Genomic DNA, 25357 nt, shown 5'->3' on the forward strand with positions numbered 1-25357 from the left:
TATAATAAGGCCATATGTTTATAATCAACATGAACTAAGAAAATGCCAAAATTGACAGGATTTTGCAAGATATCTTCAATTGTGTTGATCATTCACACATGTATTTGATGATGATTACTAGATAAATATTAGATATAGGCAAGTACTGATTCCTCATTAATAATTTTTATTTTATCCTGAGATAGTGCAATGATAATTACTGGTACTAAACCAAGTTGACTGCACAGTACAGATACATGTAGGCCCTATTGTGTATTAACTGAGGGACATCGAGGACTACACTCTACAGATACAGTATACATTACATGTACATGTAGCTGAGAGAAGAGCAGTGCATATCCTGTGGTGTGCTTTCAGTGCTCCAAATCTCCATCTGATATGGTGTATGTTAATTAGGCACCTCATCGGAATGCACAATATTCATGTATGCTGTACACGTATAGACCTTATAGGAAAAGTAATCCTGTTTGAAAGCATGTGTGTGGACTATATGTAGGCTACATAGTCCTTCAAAGAATGAATCTTAGGACAGGAATATCCAAGAATGTAATTCTTTTTCAATAAAACAATAGCATGTTATTATTTACTTTCTTAAATGATCACATCTTCCCCTTTATCGGTTTTGCTTCCATGTGATGCATACATCTGTACATGTAGCCTATAGTACATGTACATAGTAGCAGAATTAAAGATCACAGATTGGCAAAAAATGTGGAAATTTAAATGTTATTGGGTACACCGTCCTTACTGTAGATCGATAGGTTGATTTGCATAGAAGAATAAAATGAAACATGCATACAATTGATACTGATACTGTGTGTTGATGAGTATTGATGCAAGCGATACAAGCCCAATTTTTCTCTTATAATAATTTATGAATTTCCTAATATTTTCCTCTTTCGTCATCTGGATATTGATTTACAGCTCTTTATTGAACCATCAGTATCTGCATGTGTAATTGAAGGGCCCTGTATGGCTTCACTCAATGATTTGTCTGAGGCTTTGCTAGGCATGCGTTACATGTATGTGTAGTAGTTGCCAACAGTCCATGTATCCACATCCATGCCAACTGTAGCCTATTTTTAGTTTGGTGCAGTATGCTCGCTGTATATTGCAAATACACTAGGGAATTTAGTAGAATGCATACACTCCCCCTCAGAAAGTCTTTAAGGCCTCAGTTGTAATGAAATGTGTTCGTTTTTATTCTGCTACTTCCCCGGGGGGGCCACTTACATTGACGAGTGGATACCATGCGCGACCAAAAAAACACGTAAAAAGGATGTCCTTTTCACGATAGGGCACGTTACGTACGTAACGTGAAAAGGGTGTCAAAAACACAAAAATAATGAAAAAAGGGTATCTATTTCGCTAGGAAAATTACGTGTTTAGGGTCGAATTTGCGGGGATGATAAAACAAAATTAAAATGTTTTATAAAGGATGTCTTTTTTGCCCCAACACTACGTGTTTAGAGTCCTATTTGCGCGAGGTGTAGAAGGTGGGGTCGTACTAAACCAAATAAGGTAAAGCCGACAACCAAAGGACCCGTAACAATAAAACATTCCTGTACTTGTTTAGGGGTTCATTTCAGGGAATATTTGCCAAGAGTGTTTCCAATACTTGTTAAGGGTAGGGTTTCACACGCCAATACTTGTTAAGGGGTGCATTTTCAGAATATGGAAATTACGTGTTTAGGGTGCTTTTCGAGACCCCATGGTCGCGCATGGTATCCACTCGTGAATGGAAGTGGCCCCCCCGGGGCTACTTCATAATGCACAACTACATACATGTACATTTAGGCCTACATTATGTACAGTATAACTTAAACAATGTACTGTACTCTGCAAGTGAATATAGACGGGGTGTACAATATCACCCCCCCCCCCCTTTTACGTAAAAAAAACATTTTTACATGTAGGCAAAGTTCTTGACAAATTTAGGTCACTTGTTTTTTATCTACTTATGAACACACATTTGCATTGTACATCTACATTTACATATGTATGTCTACAAGTACAGTTCATACATGTACATGTACATGCAGGCTATAAAAGTAGTTATTGAATGCTTGTGAAAGAATAAGACTAGGACTGAATCATAGAATTGTTTTTTACTGATAATCGTGCATGATTTGATTGTTGTTTTCTGATATCTAATTTCATCCTGTCCACGGATAGGAAGTATGAAAATTAACTGAAATTCTGGACTTCTTAATTTTATGTTTAAGTTCTATGACATTTCTTCCTTCTTTTTACTCAACAGACAATGAAACAAACAATAAAATGGGCAGTAAAATGAACTATTCTTTTCTAATTTAATGTAAATATCACTCAGATTCATGGTCATTTGCAAATGTTCAGACAGTTAAACCAGGAGTGGGTTACATGTAACTGCGACACTTTCAGGTAAACTCTTGTTTACTTTATAGCGATTTCGAGGTCACCCACAAAACAAAAATGGGCCTGTAAATTTTGCACTGCTCCACTATAGTCTGCTATGCAGACTCTGAATGGCTCGTGAGGTGGGATCTGCTACTGGTTTGCGAAGCAAACCAGCCTGAAAGGGCGAGCAAAGCCTCAGTAGACCTAGTCTGCTATGCAGACTCGTTGAATCAGCTGAGGTACACACACTGCAGATGTGGGTCTACATTTGTAGACTAGCTCCACTACACCTGCGTATGGCCCGCCATTTGTCCCATAAAGGCGATAAACTCAACTGATAAGCTCAGTTTTATAGCTGATATCGATTTTATCGAGAGCAACTCAGTTTATCATCGAAAAACATTTTTTTCATGAAAAACCTAGTTATCGCTTGAAAAACTTAAGTTTATTGGCGATAAAATCAGTTTTTCGCAAAAAACTCAGTTTATTATTGTACATGTACATGCAAACTAGGGTTTTCAAGTGATAAACTTAATTTTTCTATTGAAAATGTGAAAAACAGTTTATTGAATGATAAACTGAGTTTTTACTTGTAAAATAGAGTTATTTCATGAACTCTGTTTATCAAGCGAAGAACCTAGTTTGTCAAATTTGATTAAGTAAGTTTTTCGATTAAAAAACTTAGTTTATCAAATAAAAAAAACTTAGTTTTTCGATTTCAATTATAATCATAGTTATTCACTATCATTTATTCTGTTGTGCAGTCACAGATCTATGGGGGGGGGGTATGGATAAGGGTTTTAAAAAAGGGGGATCATTTTCTTTAGGTCCAAGGGCACTGGAAGCAGAGGCGGCACTTGCCCCCCCCTCCCCGTAAAAATTGCGGGTCTGGTAAAACATGTATTTTTTTAGGGTGAAGGTAAAATGATTTAAAAGGAGGGATCATTGTCATTGGGTCCAACTGCACTGGAAGTTTGTGCAGACTGCAGAGGTGGCAATTGCCCCCCCCCAAAAAAAATGAGAGGGCCCCATGGTTGTACTCAGGATTATTTCCTTGGGGTAAGACGCGTACAGATGTAAGAACAAACTTGAAAGTGAGTGAGCAATGTGACAGAGCTTATCATGTGGCACTTCTGCATTTTCCAAATTGAAATTAAAGGATTTCGTGCACAATCTTGGTATGTGCCCTTTAAAATAAGAAAATAATGAGTTATGAAAAACAAAATAAGAGTAATCAAGTATCTTTGAACATCCCTTCGAGTTTCAGGTCACATGACCAAGGTCAATGGACTTTGGCCATGTGGGGGTATTTGTTGAATTACCTTTATAACTCTGTAAATGTATTGGTCTAGTTCAAAAGCTTGGACATAGAGCCCTCAAATATCACTGAATATCTCATGCAAGTTTCAGGTCACATGACCAAAGACAAAGGTCATTTAAGGTCATTGAACTTTGGCCATTTTAGAGGTTATTATTACATGTACATTGCTGTCATAACTTTCAAAGTTTATAGAATCTAGTGTATAAAATGTGGATATAGGGGTAATCGATTATCACTGACAAGTTTTAGGTCACATGATCAGGGTCGAATGTCAATGAACGTATTATACGAATGGCGTTTTTTGTGGATAATTATTGTATAGTAGTTTTCAAAGTCAGCACTGCTGCTATATTGAATTGCATGATGTACGTGAGACTGCCAAAGTCATTCCACTTGTTTAAGCATTCAATTTCCATGATTTAGTAATTTGGGGGTAATATTTATTAAGTTTTCTTTTTTTTAATAAAAAAAAACTTTTTTTTTATTACAATCCTGGACTCAAGGGTAATCAAGTATGAATAATTGTTTTGCACACATCTTAGGTCATATGATCATGGTCAAAGGTCATGTCGGGTCAATGGACATAGTATTTTATAATCATGAGTGTTTCCTTTTGTGAATAATTATTCAAGAGCTCGTTTCAAAGTCAGCACTGCTGCACATTGAATTGCATAATGCAGGCAAGACTGCCAGAGGCGTTCCACTTGTTTGATAGAAAAATCGGTGATCAACTGAGTTTACTGCTTTTATGGGACAAATGGCGCGCCATACCTATGTACATGTACATACTGGGCAGTATGACCAGTGAAATGCTGGTATTGGTCAGCCTACAGTTAGCCTTTTGTGTACATGTATGTACATTTCTACTGTAGATATTCAAAAATTTGCTCGAACCAGGAAATGAATTCACTCTAATATATTCACAAAGTTCAAATCAGCCATAGTTACACATGTACATGTACTTGTATTGTGTCTGTTATTGGATTTTTTATTTACGCATGCCAATCTTATAATATGTTTTGGTGGCATGATTTTTAGTTCTTTTGCACTTTGTTATGGCCTAACATGCACAGCTAATACTTTAGTTTTTATGACCATGTCATGATAGATACATGTTTGTAACAAATTACCAACTCAAATACCAGCATAAATCGAGTGCTGTCATTGTTCACCTGTAACAAGTGCATGATCAGTTCTCAAAAAAGCACAACCCTGGTTGTACAAGTATATGTATCTCCAATAGCTGCCACAAGTTCTATCTAAGCTAGGAAGGCTGTAGTATTTCAAAATACAGGTAGCTGTAACATGATGTACCAGTATAGAACTGTAGTAGAAAAAAAATCATTGGTAATATTTATTAAAACCATTGTGCCCCTAAAACTCTCAGTCTATCTTAAAGCGACCTTCTAATAAAGGAGAATGAAACCATTGAAACAAGATAGCTTGTGTGAAATCAGAAAAATCAAAGAAACAGATCAACGAAAGTTTCAGAAAATCGGACAAATAATGAGAAAGTTATGAGCATTTGAATATTGCGATCACTAATGCTATGGAGATAGCAAATTGGCAATGCGACAAAGATGTGTGATGTCACTTGTGAACAACTCTCCCCATTACTTTAGTATATATTTCACTTGAATTGCCTCTTTAATCACATCTATCTATAAATCATATAGTTTTTTCTACGTGAGGGCATGTAATACATATTTTATAAGGATACATCATGGATAAAGAGTTTGTATCATCATAAGAAAAAGCAAAAAGAGACATTTTGAGAGTATTTTATAGTCCACCAAAGGAAAAGTTGTTCATCAGTGACATCACACATCCTTGTCGCACTGCCGATGTGAGGATCTCCATAGCATTAGTGATTGCAATATTCAAATGCTCATAACTTTCTCACTGTTTGTACGATTTTTCTCAAACTTTCTTTATTCTTATTATTTGATTTTTCTGTTTCTACACAAGCCTATTTGTTCCAAAGGTTTCATTCCCCTATAACAAATCATGGGGAAATTGAGGCCAATCTAAAGGTGTGTTTATGCTTCCATTGCGAGGACAGAATCAGCGTTTTTGAACGTCGTTTCAAAACGCCGATTGTAAACGTGGTTCTGGGAATGCTGTATATGGTAACTTTCCAGAGGCGAAATCACGAATTCCAAGTGGCTCCACAACGTACCGTAATTTTCATTGAGCAGGAAAGTGAGGTCAAATTGGGTGCGCCCTTTTTCTAAAGTTTTTTTCTGAGTGTTGTTATGGGGAAGGTACGTCAACTGTTATTTAATCTTCGAACAATTTCTGATATTTTAGTCATTGCATGGAGCCATATAATTTCCACCATGGTGAGGATAATATTAAGAAAATATAAAGAATATGAAAGTATACATAAAAAATAATAAAACATATGCTACTGGGGCATCTGGCGATGTCTCCTCATTATAACTCATGTTCCAGTTCTTTTTGTAAATCCCTCAAAATTCATCGTGGTGAAAAATTGGAAGAGTAATACTAGTGATAGTACTTAAATCAATTATCACACATGCAAATGTAACAAGGGAGATGAGAGGTAATTCCATGGAGGTATCATGTGACTATGGAGCAATGCGACTGTATTAGCCCACAGATTTTCATCTCACGGGAAGCATGTACCAAATGACGTCATTTAAACACGTTTACGATCAGGGTTCTGTTTATACTTCCCCAGAAATCCTGATTCTGGTCAAACAACGTTTATAAACCCACTTTTTTGTGAGTCTACGATCGGCATTTTGAAATGTTGTTTTAAATGAAAGTAAGCATGGACGCAACCGTGTTTTGGACTAATCACGTATGGGAACGCTGATTCTGGTCTGAAAGTTGAAGCATAAACACAGCCGAAGAACAGAGAAGGGATTAGAGTCTTTCAACTGCATGGGGGCTGTTATGTAATAGATGCTGGCATGTCAAGGAGGTCTAATATAGGAGAGCAATAGTTAAAAGGCTAAGGTCACACCGCCCGAGCATTGTTGGAGCGGTCGTGGATCGGAGAGAAAAAATCACCGCTTGCTACCGTTCACCATTTTCGATTTTGATTTTTATTTTGTTTTCGATTTTTTCCCCAATTTTGTGAGCGAAATTCAACCCTCTTTCCCTACCGCTCCACGACAGCTCCAACAATGCTCGGGCGGTGTGACCAGGCCATAACCAACCAGAAGTAAATTGTGTTTTCACTTTGAAACGGGATGGACATGTATTATGGTATCACGCTTGGTGTCCGTCCGTTTTCCTTGTAAATGCGATCACTTCAGTTTAATATAATTTGGTGTGTATGATACTACATGTAGCATGGATTCCATGAAGCCTAATGATTTTGAGTTCAAAGGTCACAGTGACATGTTTTTATCTTACCCTTCTGCAGTCCTTGTAAATTATGCAATAACTTCAGCTTACCTTAACCTATATGTAGGCTCATAATTTATTATGTATGATTCTAGTATGGATCCCAGGAAGCTGAATGATTTTGAGGTCAAAGGTCAAGGTCACAGTGACATGTCTTCATCTTACCCTTCTGAAGTCCTTGTAAACATGATAACTTAAGTAAAAATTAACCTAGGCTCATATAATTTGGTGTGTATGATATTAGCATGGATCCCAGGAAGCCTATTGATTTTTTAGGTCAAAGGTCAAGATCACAGTGACATGTTTTCGTCTTACTCCTCTGAAGTCTTTGTAAACACAATAACTTTACATGTAGTTTAACTTTTAACCTAGGCTCATATAATTTTGTGTATGATGCTAGCATAGATCCCAGGAATTATATTGTCAGAAGGTCAAAGGTGAAGGTGCTACCTTTCATTTTTCTTGCTTGACCAATAACTCCATTTCCCGCATTACAGGTGGGCATAATTTATTTGCTCGCGTGACACTCTTATTTCGTATGGTACATTTTTATACACCTCTCAAAAGGAATTTCACCCTGACAAAAGAAAAAATTATTGGTGAATGTTTGAGGAAAATCCACTTAAAAACAACAATTTCTGAGTTATATAGACTTGATAAAAGTGACAATTTAACTACAATAATGCTGTGATGTTTAGATGAGCCAATACATGTGCGTTAAAAAGTTCATTACTGGCAAGATGGTACTTGGAGAGAATAGCCAGATTAAGTCATCATCTCTGCAAATATCTTCCAAGTGATCAGACTACCACCTGCTAATTCCCTCAGTGAAATTGACTTTCATCGGTGTGTCCTGATTTAGAAACTGTATTATTAAGAGGACATGCTTGAGGTGTTGCCCTTTCCCAGGCACATAGCATATTGCAAACTGCCATCTATAACATCAGTTATACTTTGGCAGGCATGGTATGATATGGTCAAGCTCGTCTTGTGATCAGTTGCATTCTTCGTTCTACAAGTATGTAAAGTGTGAACGTCTGGAGTAGAAATGCAGTTAATGTGACAGATCATGATGGTTTAAATCTGTTGGTGATATATGCATTTAATGATGTGTTCTAGGATGTTACATGTAGATTTTTGGAAAAGTGCTACAGAGTCGGGAAGTACCATAACAGTTGAAGGGATCCCTCAAGTCATTTATTGCATTTGCCATAGTCACTCTCGTATCAATTTGTTGATAGTGTAAATCAATTCACATGTATGTAAATGTAATACATGTGTTATTATGGTTACATCTTATTTTGTATTTTATCTTTTTCTCTGATCTCTTTACAGACACACCCCCTCCAGAACAGCAAGAATTGGTTGTCAAGAAGCTAGAACAGTGCTGCATGGTGTTTGACTTTATGGATGCTGTATCTGAGCTCAGAGGCAAAGAAATCAAAAGAGCAAGTCTCAATGAGCTAGTTGATTACATCACTAGTGGGAGGGGAGTCCTCACAGAACCCCTATATCCAGAGTTCATTCAAATGGTATGTATGAGCCTAAATCAGTCAACTGTAGATACATCTTCATGACTAATATTAAAATTGAGCAAGTTCAAGATGTTCACGTATATTACTGTATGTGTAGTTTTTGCCCATTAAGCTATAGTCACAGTTTCATAGGTTCATACGAATCTCACTGTTCATACAAATTCTTTAGTTCTTAAAGGTTTGCAGATGGGGCATAGATTCTTACGACCTTCTTCAGAATATCTCAAGACTTTAAGAAACAAAATAATTTTCCGTAATACAGTGGCCCTAAAATTTGTATGTTTTTATAAGAATGCCTTTAGTTATTCTTTCGTCAGACTTGTGGCTGTCTTACAATTTCTGATGGATGTCTCATAAAGCTGTTCGTAAGATACGAATGACTTTACGTACGACTGGTGATCCTTTCTTGTGCTATGCGATATCCCTATGTAATTGAGTTAAGACCTAAGAACAGGTTCCAGTTGTGCGTAAAAACGTTTGTAACTTTACGAACAGCTTTATAAAACACCTACCTGCTGTCATTCGATGGTTGTATGTGAAACTGAAGGCACTCTCAAGTTAATTTGTATGAAGATATTACTCAACAGTTGCACAAATTGTGTACCTACACCTTACGGGTCCCTTTAAGTGCTTTACAAATGATCGTTCGTAAGTGTGCTGTACGAATCTCTGTAAGGCATTCTTACGATCACCATCTCTTTGAATAAATTGAGGCGTTATTACAATCATAAGAATTTAAGGCTTCTAGATTTGTCTTGCCGAAATTTGAACTAAAATTGCTCTGACAGTTGCTCAATATACATGTACTACACATACAGGTACATGTACACTAAAATGTTTGCTCATAAAAGCCTCCCACTAAGTCTGGTATGCTTACTATGACATGGCACCATTCACAATCAAAACCTATCAAACACAAATCAAATAAATTAACATTTTTCATATATACATGTACGTATAGGTCAAAAATTGCTCAAACAGAATGTAGTACAATTTCAATTTGCCAGAATTCCTAAATAGTTCATTTATTTTGTGTCATTGTTATCAACTAATGAATGATAAAGATGAACTCAATTTGTAAAGACACTCATTTCCTATTCTAAATATACATGTATGAAGCTCATGTATGACAATCCTTGAGTAAAGTATGATTATTATTGCACACTTTCATTTGTCCTGGGTGCAACATTTTAAAGTTTTAGTTGAATTCTTTAAACCCTGTCATGAGCTACTTGTATTAAAATATGTTCATGCCTCTAGAGTAGCATTTTTAATGTTTTTTTTTAGACAAAAGGTGCCCTGTGCACATTTTTTACTATGACTTCCTTGTTTTCAGTATTGTATTACATTATTCACATGTACACTATACACATATTTTGAATAGTAGTTCTGTCACCTTACTGTATTGTAATCAACAAAGTGTGAAAAGCCAATCCTTCAGGATATACCAAAGATTATGAAAGTATATTGCGCTATCACTGAAAATGAGTTAAATTCTTATAGGTCTCTTTATACTGGCATTTAATGTATTTTATTGTGCATTATGTTTATTTTTAGATCTCATGTAATATCTTCAGAACATTGCCGCCCAGTGAAAACTCAGATTTTGATCCAGAAGAAGATGAACCAACACTAGAAGCATCATGGCCCCATTTACAGGTATATAAGAATGAAATAATGGTTATATATCATTTTCTTTTAGTAATGAAAGAAATTTATTGCTAGGTATTTGCAATGCATAGTGTACATTGAAACACTATTCAGTTTTAAAGCTCAATGTTATAAAGAAATACAGACTTTGGTATTAGGATGTTTGTAAAACCTGTTGAACAGTAACACGGTGCACATTATGTCCCGTATGACTAAAAAAGTTTATTGTCTCTATTTCTTTGTTTCCAGGGCAAGCATATGCATAAATCATAATAGTGTGTGTATCAAAACCTCCATAAAATCTGCTAGACTTTGTTTACAACATTAATGATTACAAGTATTGCTCATTATGAGTTTTGATTTTTGATTTGCATTTTTGATATTGGTAATTGATTATGAATGAATCAAGAATCGGCAACCAACCCCTCTCCCCCCAACCCCCCCCCAAAAAAAACATGGCACATGACAAAATTGACACATTGAAATTCACATATCAGACAATTTACACAAGAGGTACACTTCTATACATGTGTTGTGCAGAAGATAAACACCAAATTTTCCTCTTCTTTTTGAAGGGGAAGTCCACTCTGACATCAAGTTGACTTTGGGAAATTCAGAAAATGAGAACATAATGATGAATGACTGGATAAAATTCACTAAAAAACAAGAGTTTTCTGACCTATGCAAAGCAGCTGCTCCATACGGTATGTAAAGTATAAATAGAATAGTTTATGATAATTGATATGTTTTTGTCATGAAAGAGTGTATGAAGTGGTTTGATAAAATCAAAATTTTATATTTTCACATGTTATTCTTATCAGGGTGTGTCATAAGCACTTGCCTGATTGCCCACAGCAAGTAAACTCAGATATAGATTCATTTATTGGTCCATATAAAAAAACCCAGAAATTTGTACTCCACTGGTACTACATTATAATATGAAAGACATAAATAAATACTTGTAAATACAATAAACACTAACACAAATGTTTGTGTTTTGAAACAATGACAAAAACTACCGTATTTGCCGGCGTAAAGGCCGCGGCGGCGTATAAGCCGCACCCCCGATTTTGCGAATCATCTTTGGAAAAAAAATGCATGACAGAATTCCCGGCGAAGTCGGACAAAAAATTTGGTTGGAAAATTGTTCAACAATTGCGGAATGGGAAAAAATAAACACGCCATGCTTTAATTCTTCTAACTTACTATTTCGTCTTTCCCGGAAGGCGACGCAAGGAAAATAATCCACCATCGGCGTGAAGAAGCGGCCGAGGTAATCAAGCGCTGCGGAGGTAAACAAGAGCTACGGAGGTATACAAGAGCTGTGGAGGTAAACAAGCGCTGCGGAGGTAAACAAGAGCTGCGGAGGTTAACAAGCGCTGCGGAGGTAAACAAGCGTGGCGGAGATAAACAAGCGCTGCGATGGTAAACAAGCGCGGCGAATATATTTTATTTCTTTCAATTAACGTCTTCTTTTCTTACAAATAAAGTTGAATAAATACACAAGCACGGGAGGTGTTTCAATGTTTTATTATTGAAGTCGGTGATGTCATATGAGAGAAATAAAGACCAAGTGAAATAAAAATGAACACTGATTCTTTCTTGGAGATTTGTGGTCTTGAAAAAGACCGTTATTAATTCATGCACAAAGCAATTTCAAATGACATACCTTGTCATGTTCCCTCGATCTCTTCCTGATCTTATGAGCGGGAAAATATTGAAGGCGGCATGATTTTTTTTTAAATACGCTATTTCTCCACCTGCAATAGAATAGTAAATTGCATGCAAACATCGTGTATCACCGTGTCATCATTATTATCGCACGCAAATCGTGCATCATAATTTACTGTTGTCAACATAAACATGCTCTACCATCATAATCCTCGTCGTCATAATCCATAGTGCCTAACAAGTTAAAATCTAAATCACTCATCTCAATTATCATTTTCAAATAGCAATTCATTGACACATTGGCGGCGGCAGCAAACAAAATTAGGAGGGGTCCACATGAAATTTTGTGATTTTTTTGGGGGGGACCAAACACATTTTAGGGGGGTCCACATGAATTTAGGGGGGGGGGATGCAGGAACAAAATAGACAAGCAAAAAAAAAAAGGTTATAATCAGCTAACATTTTAGGGGGATCTGTCCCCCCTCCCCCTCCCCCCGCTTTCGCCGCCTATGCATTGACACGATCGTACTTATATCATTATTGTTACCATTTTCATCACATAATTTATCCAAAATATTTGTTGCAACCAACCAGCCTATATGTATTTAATAAATCATCACCACTACCGCCATTTCCTGCAGCACACATCGCAAGGTAGGTTTTTATTATTATTTATTGGCCGATGAGACTTGGAGATGCAAAACAAAAGAGAAGATCAAAAGGTAAATATTTTCATTTTATTTTCCATTACGATCGATGACGATGTAAAAATAAATTTTTAAAAATGTAGAGCGAGGTGCTGCTAATTTTCCTGGCTCCTGCAAGGAAGATAGAAATGAAAACATGTTAAATCAATGTTCCACATAATTTCATAAATAAATAGTAATGACATTCATTACAATTACATAGCTTTTTGTCGACAAGAGTACCAGTACATGTCTTGTTAGCTTTACGCGCGTGAAATAATTGCCGCGAACAAGCTGCCTGCCATTGGCAATTACCCCGGTGCGGTACTACTACGGTACGGTGCGCGAGCGGTAGCCATTGCAAACGTATTACATGCCATTGCCGGCCCCAAAGCTAGAGTGGTAGGCACTTAAGAACCAAGTTTGAAAGGACACTCGTAAAATTACGTCACTCTCGCCGATGAATATTCATGACGTAATTTTATGAGTGTCCTTTCAAACTTTGTTCTTAAGTGCCTACTTCCCAGAGTCAGCTCGCTGGCGCGGTCTCTGAGCTCTGCTGCGTTTATGGAAACAAATTTAGACCTTAAAAAAATTAAATTAGCAGAGTAAGTTATCATGTACCGGTACTGAAAATGTTTTAGATAAGAATTACTATTTCATCCTATAAACGCGCTGTTTTAACTACCATTACAATGGAAGCGTCACTGTAGTCCCATACGTACGCATACGTGCTGTTTTGACCACATATTCAGCGTCTGCGGGACACGGCTTTTGACTATCGTCATGTATAGGCCGCACCCCGACTTTGCTTCATTTTCTCATAAAAAAATAGTGCGGCCTATACGCCGGCAAATACGGTACTTGCCTGAATTGGGCAAGCAAAATTCTCACAGTGAAATGAAAGGTTGTTGTAAAGTTTTCCAATATTTCACAAGCAAAATTACAGAGAGAGAAAAAAAATGCACGTTAAAAACTTTCCATTTGAAATTGCAAGCCAGTTTGTGCCATTTTCTTGGATCTATGCACACCACAAAAAAAAGTCAGCATACATAATGTAGCTGGTAGCAGGCAGCAGCTGATTGGTTTTCAGTTGCTGCTGCACTGGCACCTCCCCGATCAAACTCTGAATCAGAGTGAAGTTAACAGTCTCATGTGAAAAATATTTTTTTCCCAAAATAATCACAAAATCATGAAATTGTTAAATTATGGATTATCAAATAACAGATTTAGTGATTTGCAAAGGCACTTATTTGCCACTTAGGGGTATCTATAACTAATCTATAACCTTTCTCTCGTCGATAATACCCGCTATTATTTAGGGATATGACAGTGATTGCAGAAAACGGACAGCATTCATGGAAACGGCCTTTTGAAAGTGGCTTTTCAAATGAAACACCACGAAAAACATATTTTTCCTCAAAATGCACAGAATAGCAACAGAAATTACTCCAAATTTTCAACAAAAATATGAATACTTACTAGCTGCAAAACACGATCTCACTTAATCAACAATCCAGACATCTTGACTGCACTTACTCCATCCAATCGTATCGAAAAATTTACAAATGCAAGCTCAATTTTAGTGACAAAAAACAAATACCAACTAACGTACAAGGCAGCACTTGGCCTTGTGTTGCTGCCCTCTACTTTCGAAGATGCACAGCACGATATAAATAAGGTGGGATAGGTGAAAATAAAGGTAATAACGTGAAAGATGAGGATGTATTTATGCAAAATATATTTGTTAACAGATGTTATGTAATCATTTACATTCAATGAACGATTTTAAAGCATTCTTGGTACAGTGGCAGATACAAATTTTGACCAACGCGAGTATTGTGACATCGCTGATCAATCCATAAAAAATGTATTGATTATGTTCATTTATCAATATTTATCAATATCGCTAAGATATTTTTAGCGAAATATCGACAGAATTTTCTTACCGATAGCAGCACTATTAGTGGCAACAACAAAAAGTTAAGTAATCGTGTCACTGTCATTCACTGACTTTTATCTGATCCAATACAAGTTTAACTAGTATGTATTTTGGTATTTTCACCAAACCTGCATTTTGTGTTATTCATTTTTCTGCATGTATTAAAACCAATTTTAATTTCTTTTAATAACTTCCCTTAAGATCCAAAATTTACTTTTTTATATTGTAATGAAAAGATTGCAATTTTTTCCAGTAGTTCATTTCTTGATTTGCCATGATCATTTCAGTTTGGTTTCATTCTGAACTCAGGGCAGGTTGATAATTGGAAACAAGCAATTTCAAGAATCTTATAAGCAATATTATTTCATTTAAAAAGATCATGTAAAATCAATATGTGATAAAAATATAAGAATAACTATTCCTAGCTTATTTATACTTATTGCTTCATTTATTTTGTAAATCTTAAACATAAAACAATGCTTTCTTTTTTTTGGTATAAATGTTTTATTGAGTCAAAGTAAAAAAAACACAAATCAAACGTAATATGATATTTACAAGAAATCATAAAATCATTGAAAAAATACATGTAATAAAAATACCCCCCCCCCCCCTGAAAAAGCAAAAAGTTTTATGCAATGACACAGAGACTTCGTTTCGCAGCAACTTTGATGGCAAGTATTCATATGCTCATTCACAGTAAACACAATACATAATACAATGATACACTTTAGACAGGAAGAAAACACAAATTGAAATTGAATCTTCCATTTTTAAAATGAGCCGATAGTTTGTGTCAAGGCTTTCTTTATTTAAGGTGTCCAGACTAAGCTTAGTCCAGTCGTCCAACACTTGCATCCTACTAGAATATCTCCCTTTAAATCACATCACAAGATGGGGGCAATGCACTTTTAGCCTCATTCTGTATTCTCTGTTTTGATGTTTAATCTATGAAAATTCTCCTTTAGGGGTAGTGTGATATATTGAAAATGTTTCTGGAGAGGCATTGCAGTGATTGCTTTGCCATAAACTTAAGTTCAAAGTTCAATGCACTCCATGTTTAAACTTAGTAAAGTACATACTCAGATTACAGTTTGAGTGATTGGAAAATGGACTGGACATAAAATTATTCTTGTGACATGCACAGGTGCACAAGGTACTGTTTGATTCCAAACCAATGTGCATTGTGAGTGAATCTTGCATCATGATCAATAAACAATAATGAAATCACCATTCTACTAATTTGAATTATGATCCTGCATAATAAATTTCTATATTGTGTTCAATTGTGTTCTGCGCCTTGGGCACTCTGCCGAATGGATTTGGCGCATTACAAAGCCGGTATATTATTTATTAATAGATATATATTCCATTTTTAACTGTCATTGCTTAGTATTATTGGTCATGTGTACATTGTTTCCTTATAATCTTTACTTTTATTTTTATTTTTACTCAACCATTACTTTATTTTCATTCTTTCTCACAGATTGTATACGAATTCTTCCTGAGATTTTTAGAGTCACCAGAATTCCAACCCAGCATAGCCAAGAAGTACATCGATCAGAAATTTGTGATGCATGTAAGACATAAGTTTATTTATTTCAAAATCATTCTTTTAGTGTTATTGTTTCTGGTATAGAAATGAAACCCACTTTGACTAAAACATCTTTTAAGATGAAGTAATTAGCAATAGAGAAGTATAATAACTCTAGATATAGGTGGCCAGAATGAGTAAGTAATTACAATGGAAAATGAAAAAGCACATGCTGGGGGGGTGGGGGGCTCCACACCACATCATGCCATTTGTGGCAAACTGCAATCTCAAATATTCAAGTTTATTTTGAAATTTTCACTTATTGACGTATTACATTTAAAAAGTAAGAATACATATAAAACAAGCAGCCTAGGTACTACCATATAGGAAAGGGTACTATAGGCTTGAGTACTGTAATCCAAGCTATGTGCGGTAGTTACAAATTGATGCAGAGAAACAAAAAACATTGTACGCGCTATGGTACTTTTTGTTTTTAGTGCCTCTAAATATCCATTATTATTAATTCATTAATCAATATATCAGTTCAAAGCATATGTCTAAGGGCTACAAATGTACCCCATAAAATTCTTTAAATCTATGATCGTTACAACTGTTACTGAAGAAAATCCACCTTGAACAAGACCATCTCAAGTCTTCCAACTTACCCCATACGGGTAACGGGGTAAGTTGGAACATGGTATGGGGAATACTGCGTGGTCAATTAAGAAATATACCAAAACTACTTACAACTATAATATACGGCTTTAGCTTATTTGCTTATTTTTTCAAGTTCAAAATATTGAAGGTGTGTATCCTCATTTGTTGAACTTTGTTTTCTATTACACATGATATACAGCCACTAGGCGAGCGGACTGTGTCGTAGAATTCTGCTTATAATTTGTGTGCATTTGATTTTACATGCAGTTAAGTGTATCAGCAATTTCATGTAATTCTGCATCAAATTTACAATTACATGACATTAATCAGATAATTGTTTATACAATGTAGTTTTTTAACTGTAAACTCAGTAATAAAATGGAAATGGGGGCTGACACTGTATGAAATATAAATAGTGGCTTTCATGACAAATGTATGGTGCCAAAATCTCATCACTAGGTAGGGGCAAAGTTAGGGATGATTATAGGAACACACACCTTTAACTGTACTTTGAACTATTTAACTATCTTATACAATAACTATTAAAGGTTAGAACTGAATAAATGAAAAGGTAAATTATGCTAAGAACTAACGAACATGAGATACAAACAACGTGTGGTACCGTACCAAAAAATGGACCTACACTGTAGCATGTTTACAAACAAAAATACATTGGGTAATTACTTTGGCAACTAGTACTGATATATATATTGCAGATAATATTTCAAACCAACACATTTGTTGTTCCAAATAGCCCTTTCAATTTTGTTTCAACTAACCCCAGAGGCCCATGTGACATTTATAAGCATTTATAAAAAGGGATTTTACCATGGCGTAATATATTGATAACCTTATTTTGTAGCTTGGTACAAGTGTCTATTGTATCCCAAAACCGGCCAACTTTATAAACTTCTGAAATAAAACATTTCTGAAAGAATAAAAAAATTTCTTTATAGAAGGTGAAAAAACAAAAATTCCATTCTAACTCCACCAGGCTTGTTTCACATGTGTTGTCTGTAATATGGTAGATGTCTGATGCTAATGGCAATAAATAGAGAGCAGTATTGCAGAAATTCATTTACAGGTGTTAAAGAAAATTACAGTAGGTGGTTTCAGACTGCCTCGAAGTTCGTCAGTTCCAGGTATTCTCTGATCGGGAAATTTACCCCGATCAGAAAATACCAGGTATTTTGGTAATGTGAAAGCAAACTACGCGTAATTTCCCCGAAAGAAAATACCTGCTAAATAGAAGGTACTTGGCGAAATTACGAGAACTTTCGCGGGGATTTTTCCAAGGTCGCAGGTATTTTGGCGATGTGAAAGCAAATTACGGGAACTTTTAGCCCAGCGTGTCGTTGGGCGCGGGAGCTGTGGGTGGCTGCTGGGCTAGTGATTTTGAATCTCGTGCCTTGCCTGTTTATCAGACCATACTGCGCATGCTCGTAACTTCAGGAACTTATCCTGAATGGTATGGTTCAGGGCGGTGTGAATGCAGGAATAAATTAATGGGTATTTTTAGAATAAAATAGTTCTCGTAATTTAACGGGGATTCTTGTGATCGAGGCGGTTTGAAACCACCTAGTGTTACAACTTAACCCGTGTTCCAACTAACCCCAATCTCCCCTACTTTGCAAAACCATCCAATGCTAATGATGGTTGTATCAAAAACCTTGTGGACTGAATTTGTTGAAAAACACAGCATGCCATTATGAGGTTTTGATTATTTCACCACTTGGTCAAAAGAGAAGGTGGCCATCTTTCCTAATACCCTGATTTTAAACCCTTACCCTTGATTTTAGACATGATGATAATCAAACCTGCTTGTAAACAAACAAAACACAAGAGCCAAGCACATGGACACATGATTCATGTGTCACTGTAGAATTAAAAAAAAAAGGCATGCATAAGCTTTTCATCAATGTGTAGTGCTGGGGAGAGTGGAAATACTTGTGTGCGTACATTGTTTCTGCTTTTGTGGATACAAATATTTGTCATAATGACTGTACTATCATAAACTAGATATCAAACACACAAAATAAGCAGAGATCAAAGTCTAGGTGAACCCCCCACTATCAGCTATGTCAATATAATCTCAGACGAATTGAATAAGAAATATTGAGGTTTCCCTATAAAGTGCACAGATGGCTTCTTGTATTGAAACTGAACGACCAGGGAAGATTGTATGTGTGCATGCAGTATTTGTAGTTACCGCTATTTGGTATATATTGCAGGCTATGTCAGTCAGTACAATACACAAATATAATGGCATATGAAGACGATTACATTTCTCGTTGTAGTGTGGCATCAGTTTATTGAATGCCAATTTTGTTTGTGCAGTCCAAATGTCATGCAAGAAAATCTAATGCCCAAAGTCATTTGTATGCAATACTTCTGCTGACCTTGATCTAGTCATTTTATTCTTCCTTTCTGGTCTGACTGAGCTTACTATTGATGTAGATATTACTTATGATTTTGAAATATCTTACATTTGAAGGGTGGGGGTCCTTATAGTTTTATTGTCTCACCTGCGAAGCAGAGTGAGACTATAGGCGCCGCTTTTCCGACTGCGACGGTGGCGGCGGCGACGTCAACACCAAAACTGAAGGTTAAGTTTCTGAAATGATAGCATAACTTAGAAAGTATATGGACCTAGTTCATGAAACCTGGCCATAAGGTTAATCAGGTATTACTAAACAACCTGCTTTATACCGTGTTTACACATTGACTCGGCTCGGGTGTTGAATCCGCGAGCCGGGTTGAACACTGCGAAGAAGGGATCAGAGATCACGTTTATACGTACATATAAAAAGGCGAGTTCAACACGGCTCGCGGATCTCGAACGGAAGAAGAATTATGACGTCGCAAATTAAACGCGGGAAATTCACCGCCGGAATCGAATCTTGTCCGTGCGAACAACAACAATGCCAAAAGTGAAAGTGCGCGCAGTGACCAGGTCAAGAGAGTTCGACACAGCTTTCTGTTTACACACGAAAAAATTGCCGAGTCTGACTCGGCTCGCGGGTTGAAACCTACGATTTTGGCGGATCAAAAAAGCCGTGTTCGACACGGCTCGCGGATCACACTGATCGCGTTTACACAGCATAAAATTGCCGTGTTGAGCACGGCTCGCGTGTCGAACCCCCGAGCCGTGTCACTGTGTAAACACGGTATCAGTTTCAGGTCACATGAGCAAGGTCAAAGGTCATTTAGGGTCTATGAACTTTGGCCAAATTGGGAGTATTTTGTTGAATTACCATCATAACTTTGAAAATTTATTGGTCTAGTTCATAAAACTTGGACATAAGAGTAATCAAGTATCACTGAACATTCTGTGCGCATTTGAGGTCACATGATCAAGGTCAAAGGTCATGTAAAGTCAATGAACTTTGGTCAAGTTGGGGGTATTTGTTGAATTTCCATCATAACTTTGAAAGTTTATTGGTCTAGTTCATAAAACTTGGACATTTAAGAGTAATCAAGTATCACTGACAAGTTTTAGGTCACATGATCAAGGTCAAATGTCAATAAACGTAGTATTGTATTATACGAATGGTGTTTTTTGTGAATAATTATTTTATAGTAGTTTTCAAAGTCAGCACTGCTGCTATGTAGCCCTATTGAATCGCGTGATGCAGGTGAGCCCGCCAGAGGCATTCCACTTGCGTCTATGTAAAATAACAGGAAAATATATGAATTAGGAATGACATCTATTGCATGCCATTGATTATTAGTGACAGATATTTTTCCACCTGTTGATTCTTTGTGAAAATTTTATCTTGCTTTTTAAGGCTATATTAAGCCCCCTCTCTCTATCTTATCAATGTCAGTTATTTTCTTTTTGAAGGTCCCTTTTAACCTTTAGAAATTTAGTAATTAGGCATACATTTCAGAAAGCTACAAAGATATCTATTGGGAAATAGCATCTTTAAATATTTATCTTTCAAATAGAAACAAACTATGGTCGATTTCATTTTGTTCGGTATCTTGACCATCTATAGATTTTGAAGTATATATCATTCACACCTTAAATCCTAACAGTGTCATACACACTCCATAGTGACCAACAATTGCTCTGTGAAGTGTAACATGAATTTTCATATTTGTTGTACTTTAGCTGCTGGAACTTTTTGACAGTGAAGATCCAAGGGAGAGAGACTTCCTCAAAACAGTGTTGCATCGAATCTATGGCAAGTTTCTAGGCCTCAGGGCGTTCATCAGAAAACAGATCAACCACATATTCCTCAGGTGAGAAGATAAATGCAAGTTTACCCTTTGTCTTAAAAAAAAAGGAAAAATAATAAACTTGTTTTGAAAGTGTGGAACATATATTATGGAAACTGTAGTGAAGTCAACTTTATTAAGTTGTTAAAAAATTATAATGTACCTCTTCCAAACAAAGATTGAAGAGGCATATACCGGTATGTACATGGAGGAAACAGCATGTGGTTACATGTAGGTGGTTCAGCAGGCAGTCAGACAAGTCCATTGCAAATCTTGTGTATTACGGTACTTTCACAACTTTAACCAACTGCTAGTGAGATTTGGCACCCATCACACTGGATTCTATTTAATACACCTTCAGGAATATTTCAGGATGCTCCTGTGTTGCCTTTACCAACACAGCAAATAAATCACTTAAAAAATTTAATTCAGCAATAAATTCAATACATGATGTACTCACTGTCAGAAGACTGAAATTATTCATGTTCAGAATTATTCATCATCACACTAAAAAAAAAGGAACAATTGAAAAATCTTGCAGACCAGACTCTTTGCTCAGTTTTCTGCTTAGCGCTCATGAGACTTGGTACACACATTTTTCTTGGGAGTGAAGTGATGCATAAACTGTATTGCTATGGCAGGGAACAATTTCCATGGTAACAAATCACTGTTTGCTCTTTTGTGCAGCAATTTTTTAAACATACGACTGTACATGTACAGAACATAGTTGAAAGTTTGTTTCTTACAAACAGAATTGCTATTTAAGGAGTAAAATGATGCCCTGCATGGTATTGGTTTATCATGGTGTTGCCATTTTATGTCCACAAAGCATTGTGATAGGATGGGAGTACTGTTTTATTTATATTTTCTCCTCAATAAGATTGAATCCAACTTCTCCATGCATAGGACAACGATGTGAGCCTACATGCACAATTTAATTCTCTATCAGCTCGATAAGCCACCTGCTTTTCATAAGGGATCACTTTCATACATGTAGAATTATAGACCATTCTCCCTCATGGTAATGAACAACACAAAAAGTGAAATTCATTCATTGTTTTGGAGTGAAATGTAGCCAGTGGCAACCACGATATATATATATATCTGTAAAACTGAAATCCAGATCAATATTCTGGTTAAAAATGTATTTGATTGATAGAAGCAGCTGTTCTTTGATATTGATCATACATGTTATGTGTGTGTATCCATAGAAATGTGTTGTAAAAAAAAAAAACGTTTGCTGGGATTCCAGTTTCCATCATAAATATATATACTTGTTGAATGGATTTGTCTTGAACATTATGTTAATTTTGCAGATCTCTGCATGTCTGTTTCAACAAAGCAAGCAAATTGTCAAGTCAGTCTCCATCCAGTCTGACCTCTCTTATCCGGACGCACACTTGCCGAGATTTTTTTTTTAAAAATTCATTAGTACGTGTGGAAATTAAATTTCAATCTAAACTCATTCCTACACAAACTCACTTTGATTACATATATTTTCCAATGTAGTCTACCCACAACCACATTTTTCATGAAAATATATCACCCAATCGAAAGAACTTAGACAGAATTATTTTCCAGTAAATCAGGGCACAGCGCAAACATTTCATCACGTTTTTTTTTTATTTCCCAGGGAAATAAACAACACATGTCTTGCTAGCTAGGGCTAGGCCTCAATACAGATAGCGCCATCTATCATGTTGAGCCTACAGTTAGTATAACAATTGCTGACATTGCGAAGCTGCGATACCCACTGCGATGATCCAATTTTAAAACGTAGTTTCATCGATTCATTCTCTTTCTTTTGAGCTATGCTCGATACCTCATATACCTCGGTCATTTTAGTAAAGTATCCAAGAGTTTTGGACATCGATCGATTTCATTTCCGTAAAAATACCGCCTCTAAATTTGACACTGCAGTGAATACTGCCTGTATGCCCACTACAATAGATTACCCTTGTATTTAATATTGGTTCTCCCAGATCGGGATAAATCCCTTATCCGGATTGGTGCTGGTTCCAACGTTTCCGGATAAGAGAGGTCGGACTGTACTTGTAATTGCAAAATGTCTGTGCAGGCAGATACAGCAAGTGGCGTATGGGTCAGTATTGTCGGACCAAATTAAGCGACCCAATTTCTAGCTGAAAGTTACAGATGCAAGATGGAACTCCATATAAGCAGATAACACAGAAAGGTGACCACTAAAGGAAAATGGTTCAAAAGGGGGAGAGGGGTAGCATTCGTGACAGACAATGGTGTGTTTTAAAATAGATTGGTGACTAATAGCTTGAACAGCCATAAAGTTGTATATAGAGAAGCTATATCTGATGAGTTATTCACACTGAGAAAAAGGAAAGAAAAAAAAAACCTGAATAAAGAAACCAATTTTGAAGAGGTCAAATGGCATAACAGATGGCCAATCATCAGTACATACAAGTAAACCATCTCCAGTAAAGGTTTGACATACTACATAGGATAAACATTGTTGAGAGATAACACAATATATTATTTTAGTAGAAAAACCCCCTAAGGAACATGTATGTAGGCACAATTTAGCTTGATTATCTAGGTACATACGTTTACATTTAGTATGAACATGACAGTGAAGAAGCTTTCTAACCCCAAAAGCTGATAAAATTTTGATAGAACATTAAAACAATCACTCTTTATTGATCATCAAATATATATGAAATATACTGCATAACACTTGCAGTGGTAATTGTGACACTGCCAGAAATGGATTTCAAACAGCTTCTATTCTGAATGCACTTGAATTTAAATGCCTGTGAGTGATGTATAGGGAACTTTATTTTTTCATCAGTGTCATTCTGTCAGAGTGCCTCTTTTGTGCTTTTTAGAACATTTTGATTTTAGAGTGAGAAAAAATGTCATTCCACACTTAGGGAATTTGATGTGCTGTTATTTATCGAAAAGTAAATGGCTTTGCTAATTTGCTCGTGCAAGAGAAACTAAAAAAACTTGCATTAGAATTCTCAAGTGAAATACTCCCTACTCTCCCATTTCTTCTAAATTTACACATTAAAGGGGAAGTTCACTGTGATGATCAGTGTTTGAATAAAGACAAAATATTACCATAATAAAAGTTTGACAAATAAAATCCATGAAAGAAGAGAGTTGTGAACTCTTGTATTTATTTTGACATGATAGGAACAGCCCGGGAGGGGGGGTACTCGAATTATAACATGATACCTATGTGCCGCACCAAAGTAAAACAAATAGGGGCTCTAGAACTAAATATTGGTCCGAAAACAAGGGACCTACAATTTGGAACTGACTACATAAAAAACAAGGGTCACCGGAACTCATTAGCTCGGAGCCGTAATTGGTAGAGGCTATGTAAAAAATATGCGCACGTTTCTTGCTAAATTCATATCGGACTAGCGCAAGCTAGCTTCGGGTGCTGAAGCCTCAGCAGCCCAGCGCAATGGCTATGCGCTGATCGATCTCGCCTTTCTGAGCGGCTGAGTGAGTTCATGATAACGTGCACTGGAACAAGAAATCACAAATTTGTGGGTCTTCGGAACGGGGAATAATAGGAATTTCCATAGCTTTCTGAATTGGTGAAGCTCTCAAACATAAATTTTGGCTGAAAATGGGGGTCTCAACCGCTGCACATATATTGTTACTACCCCCCCCCCCCCCCGCCAAAACTGGCGAGTACAGTATTTTATGTGTAGATTGTAAATGTATATGTCTTAAAACTTCATGGTGCTGCGATCTTACTCCATACATACATACATTGGCATTCATATGTGAAATATTTGACCAGAAGTACCTGGGAGTCTTCCTTTTGTTTGCTCTCTGTACCTGAGGAGATGCATTGCCATGTATCTCATTTCTAATGGATCAGGTGTGTGCGAGTGGTATTCAAAGTGAATTTGCCAGTATCCAAGGTAACGGCAAAGGCATCTTTGTTCTGTACCCTCCCTCGCTGGCAGCTATTAGTTTCCAAGACTTCTGCCCTAAATGTAGGCCTACATGTACATGTAGTATGAGTGTCTGAATAGGTAACATGTAGTTTGTCTGCCAGGATAATGACCGCCGTTTTAATAGTACCGGTAACTTACAAATATTCATTGACAGCATAGAAATGACTTGTATCATGTACGGTATGAAGATACAAATGTATATGCACAAAGGGTATCATGGTGGAATATCATTAGCTTTTTGTTGATTATACACAACTGAAATGTGTTCTTGTGTGCTACTTATTAAATCAGATCCTCATTCCCATCAGATAAAGTTGTATAGCTCATTCATCATACATGTACATGTCGTTTTTAAGTTCAACAAATATTTGAATGGTAATGTTTTATTCACCCAGGGTAGCCACTATATTTGTACCCTACTCCAATCTAGATGGTG

At 36.4% G+C, this 25357-nt stretch overlaps 1 protein-coding gene across 2 annotated transcripts in view; it reads left to right on the top strand.

Moving 5' to 3' along the window:
• The window catches only part of LOC121419222 (serine/threonine-protein phosphatase 2A 56 kDa regulatory subunit epsilon isoform-like), a 79776-nt gene that overhangs the window by 21887 nt on the left and 32532 nt on the right, over window positions 1-25357 (top strand). For both annotated transcript variants that reach the window (XM_041613580.1, XM_041613581.1), the window contains 4 exons: window positions 8414-8610; window positions 10171-10272; window positions 16046-16138; window positions 20865-20995. In XM_041613580.1, the coding sequence (XP_041469514.1) occupies window positions 8414-8610; window positions 10171-10272; window positions 16046-16138; window positions 20865-20995 (523 nt within the window). The remainder of the gene's footprint in view (window positions 1-8413; window positions 8611-10170; window positions 10273-16045; window positions 16139-20864; window positions 20996-25357) is intronic.

The sequence above is a fragment of the Lytechinus variegatus genome, chromosome 7, assembly GCF_018143015.1.
Source record: "Lytechinus variegatus isolate NC3 chromosome 7, Lvar_3.0, whole genome shotgun sequence".
In the NCBI taxonomy this organism is placed as follows: Eukaryota; Metazoa; Echinodermata; class Echinoidea; order Temnopleuroida; family Toxopneustidae; genus Lytechinus; species Lytechinus variegatus.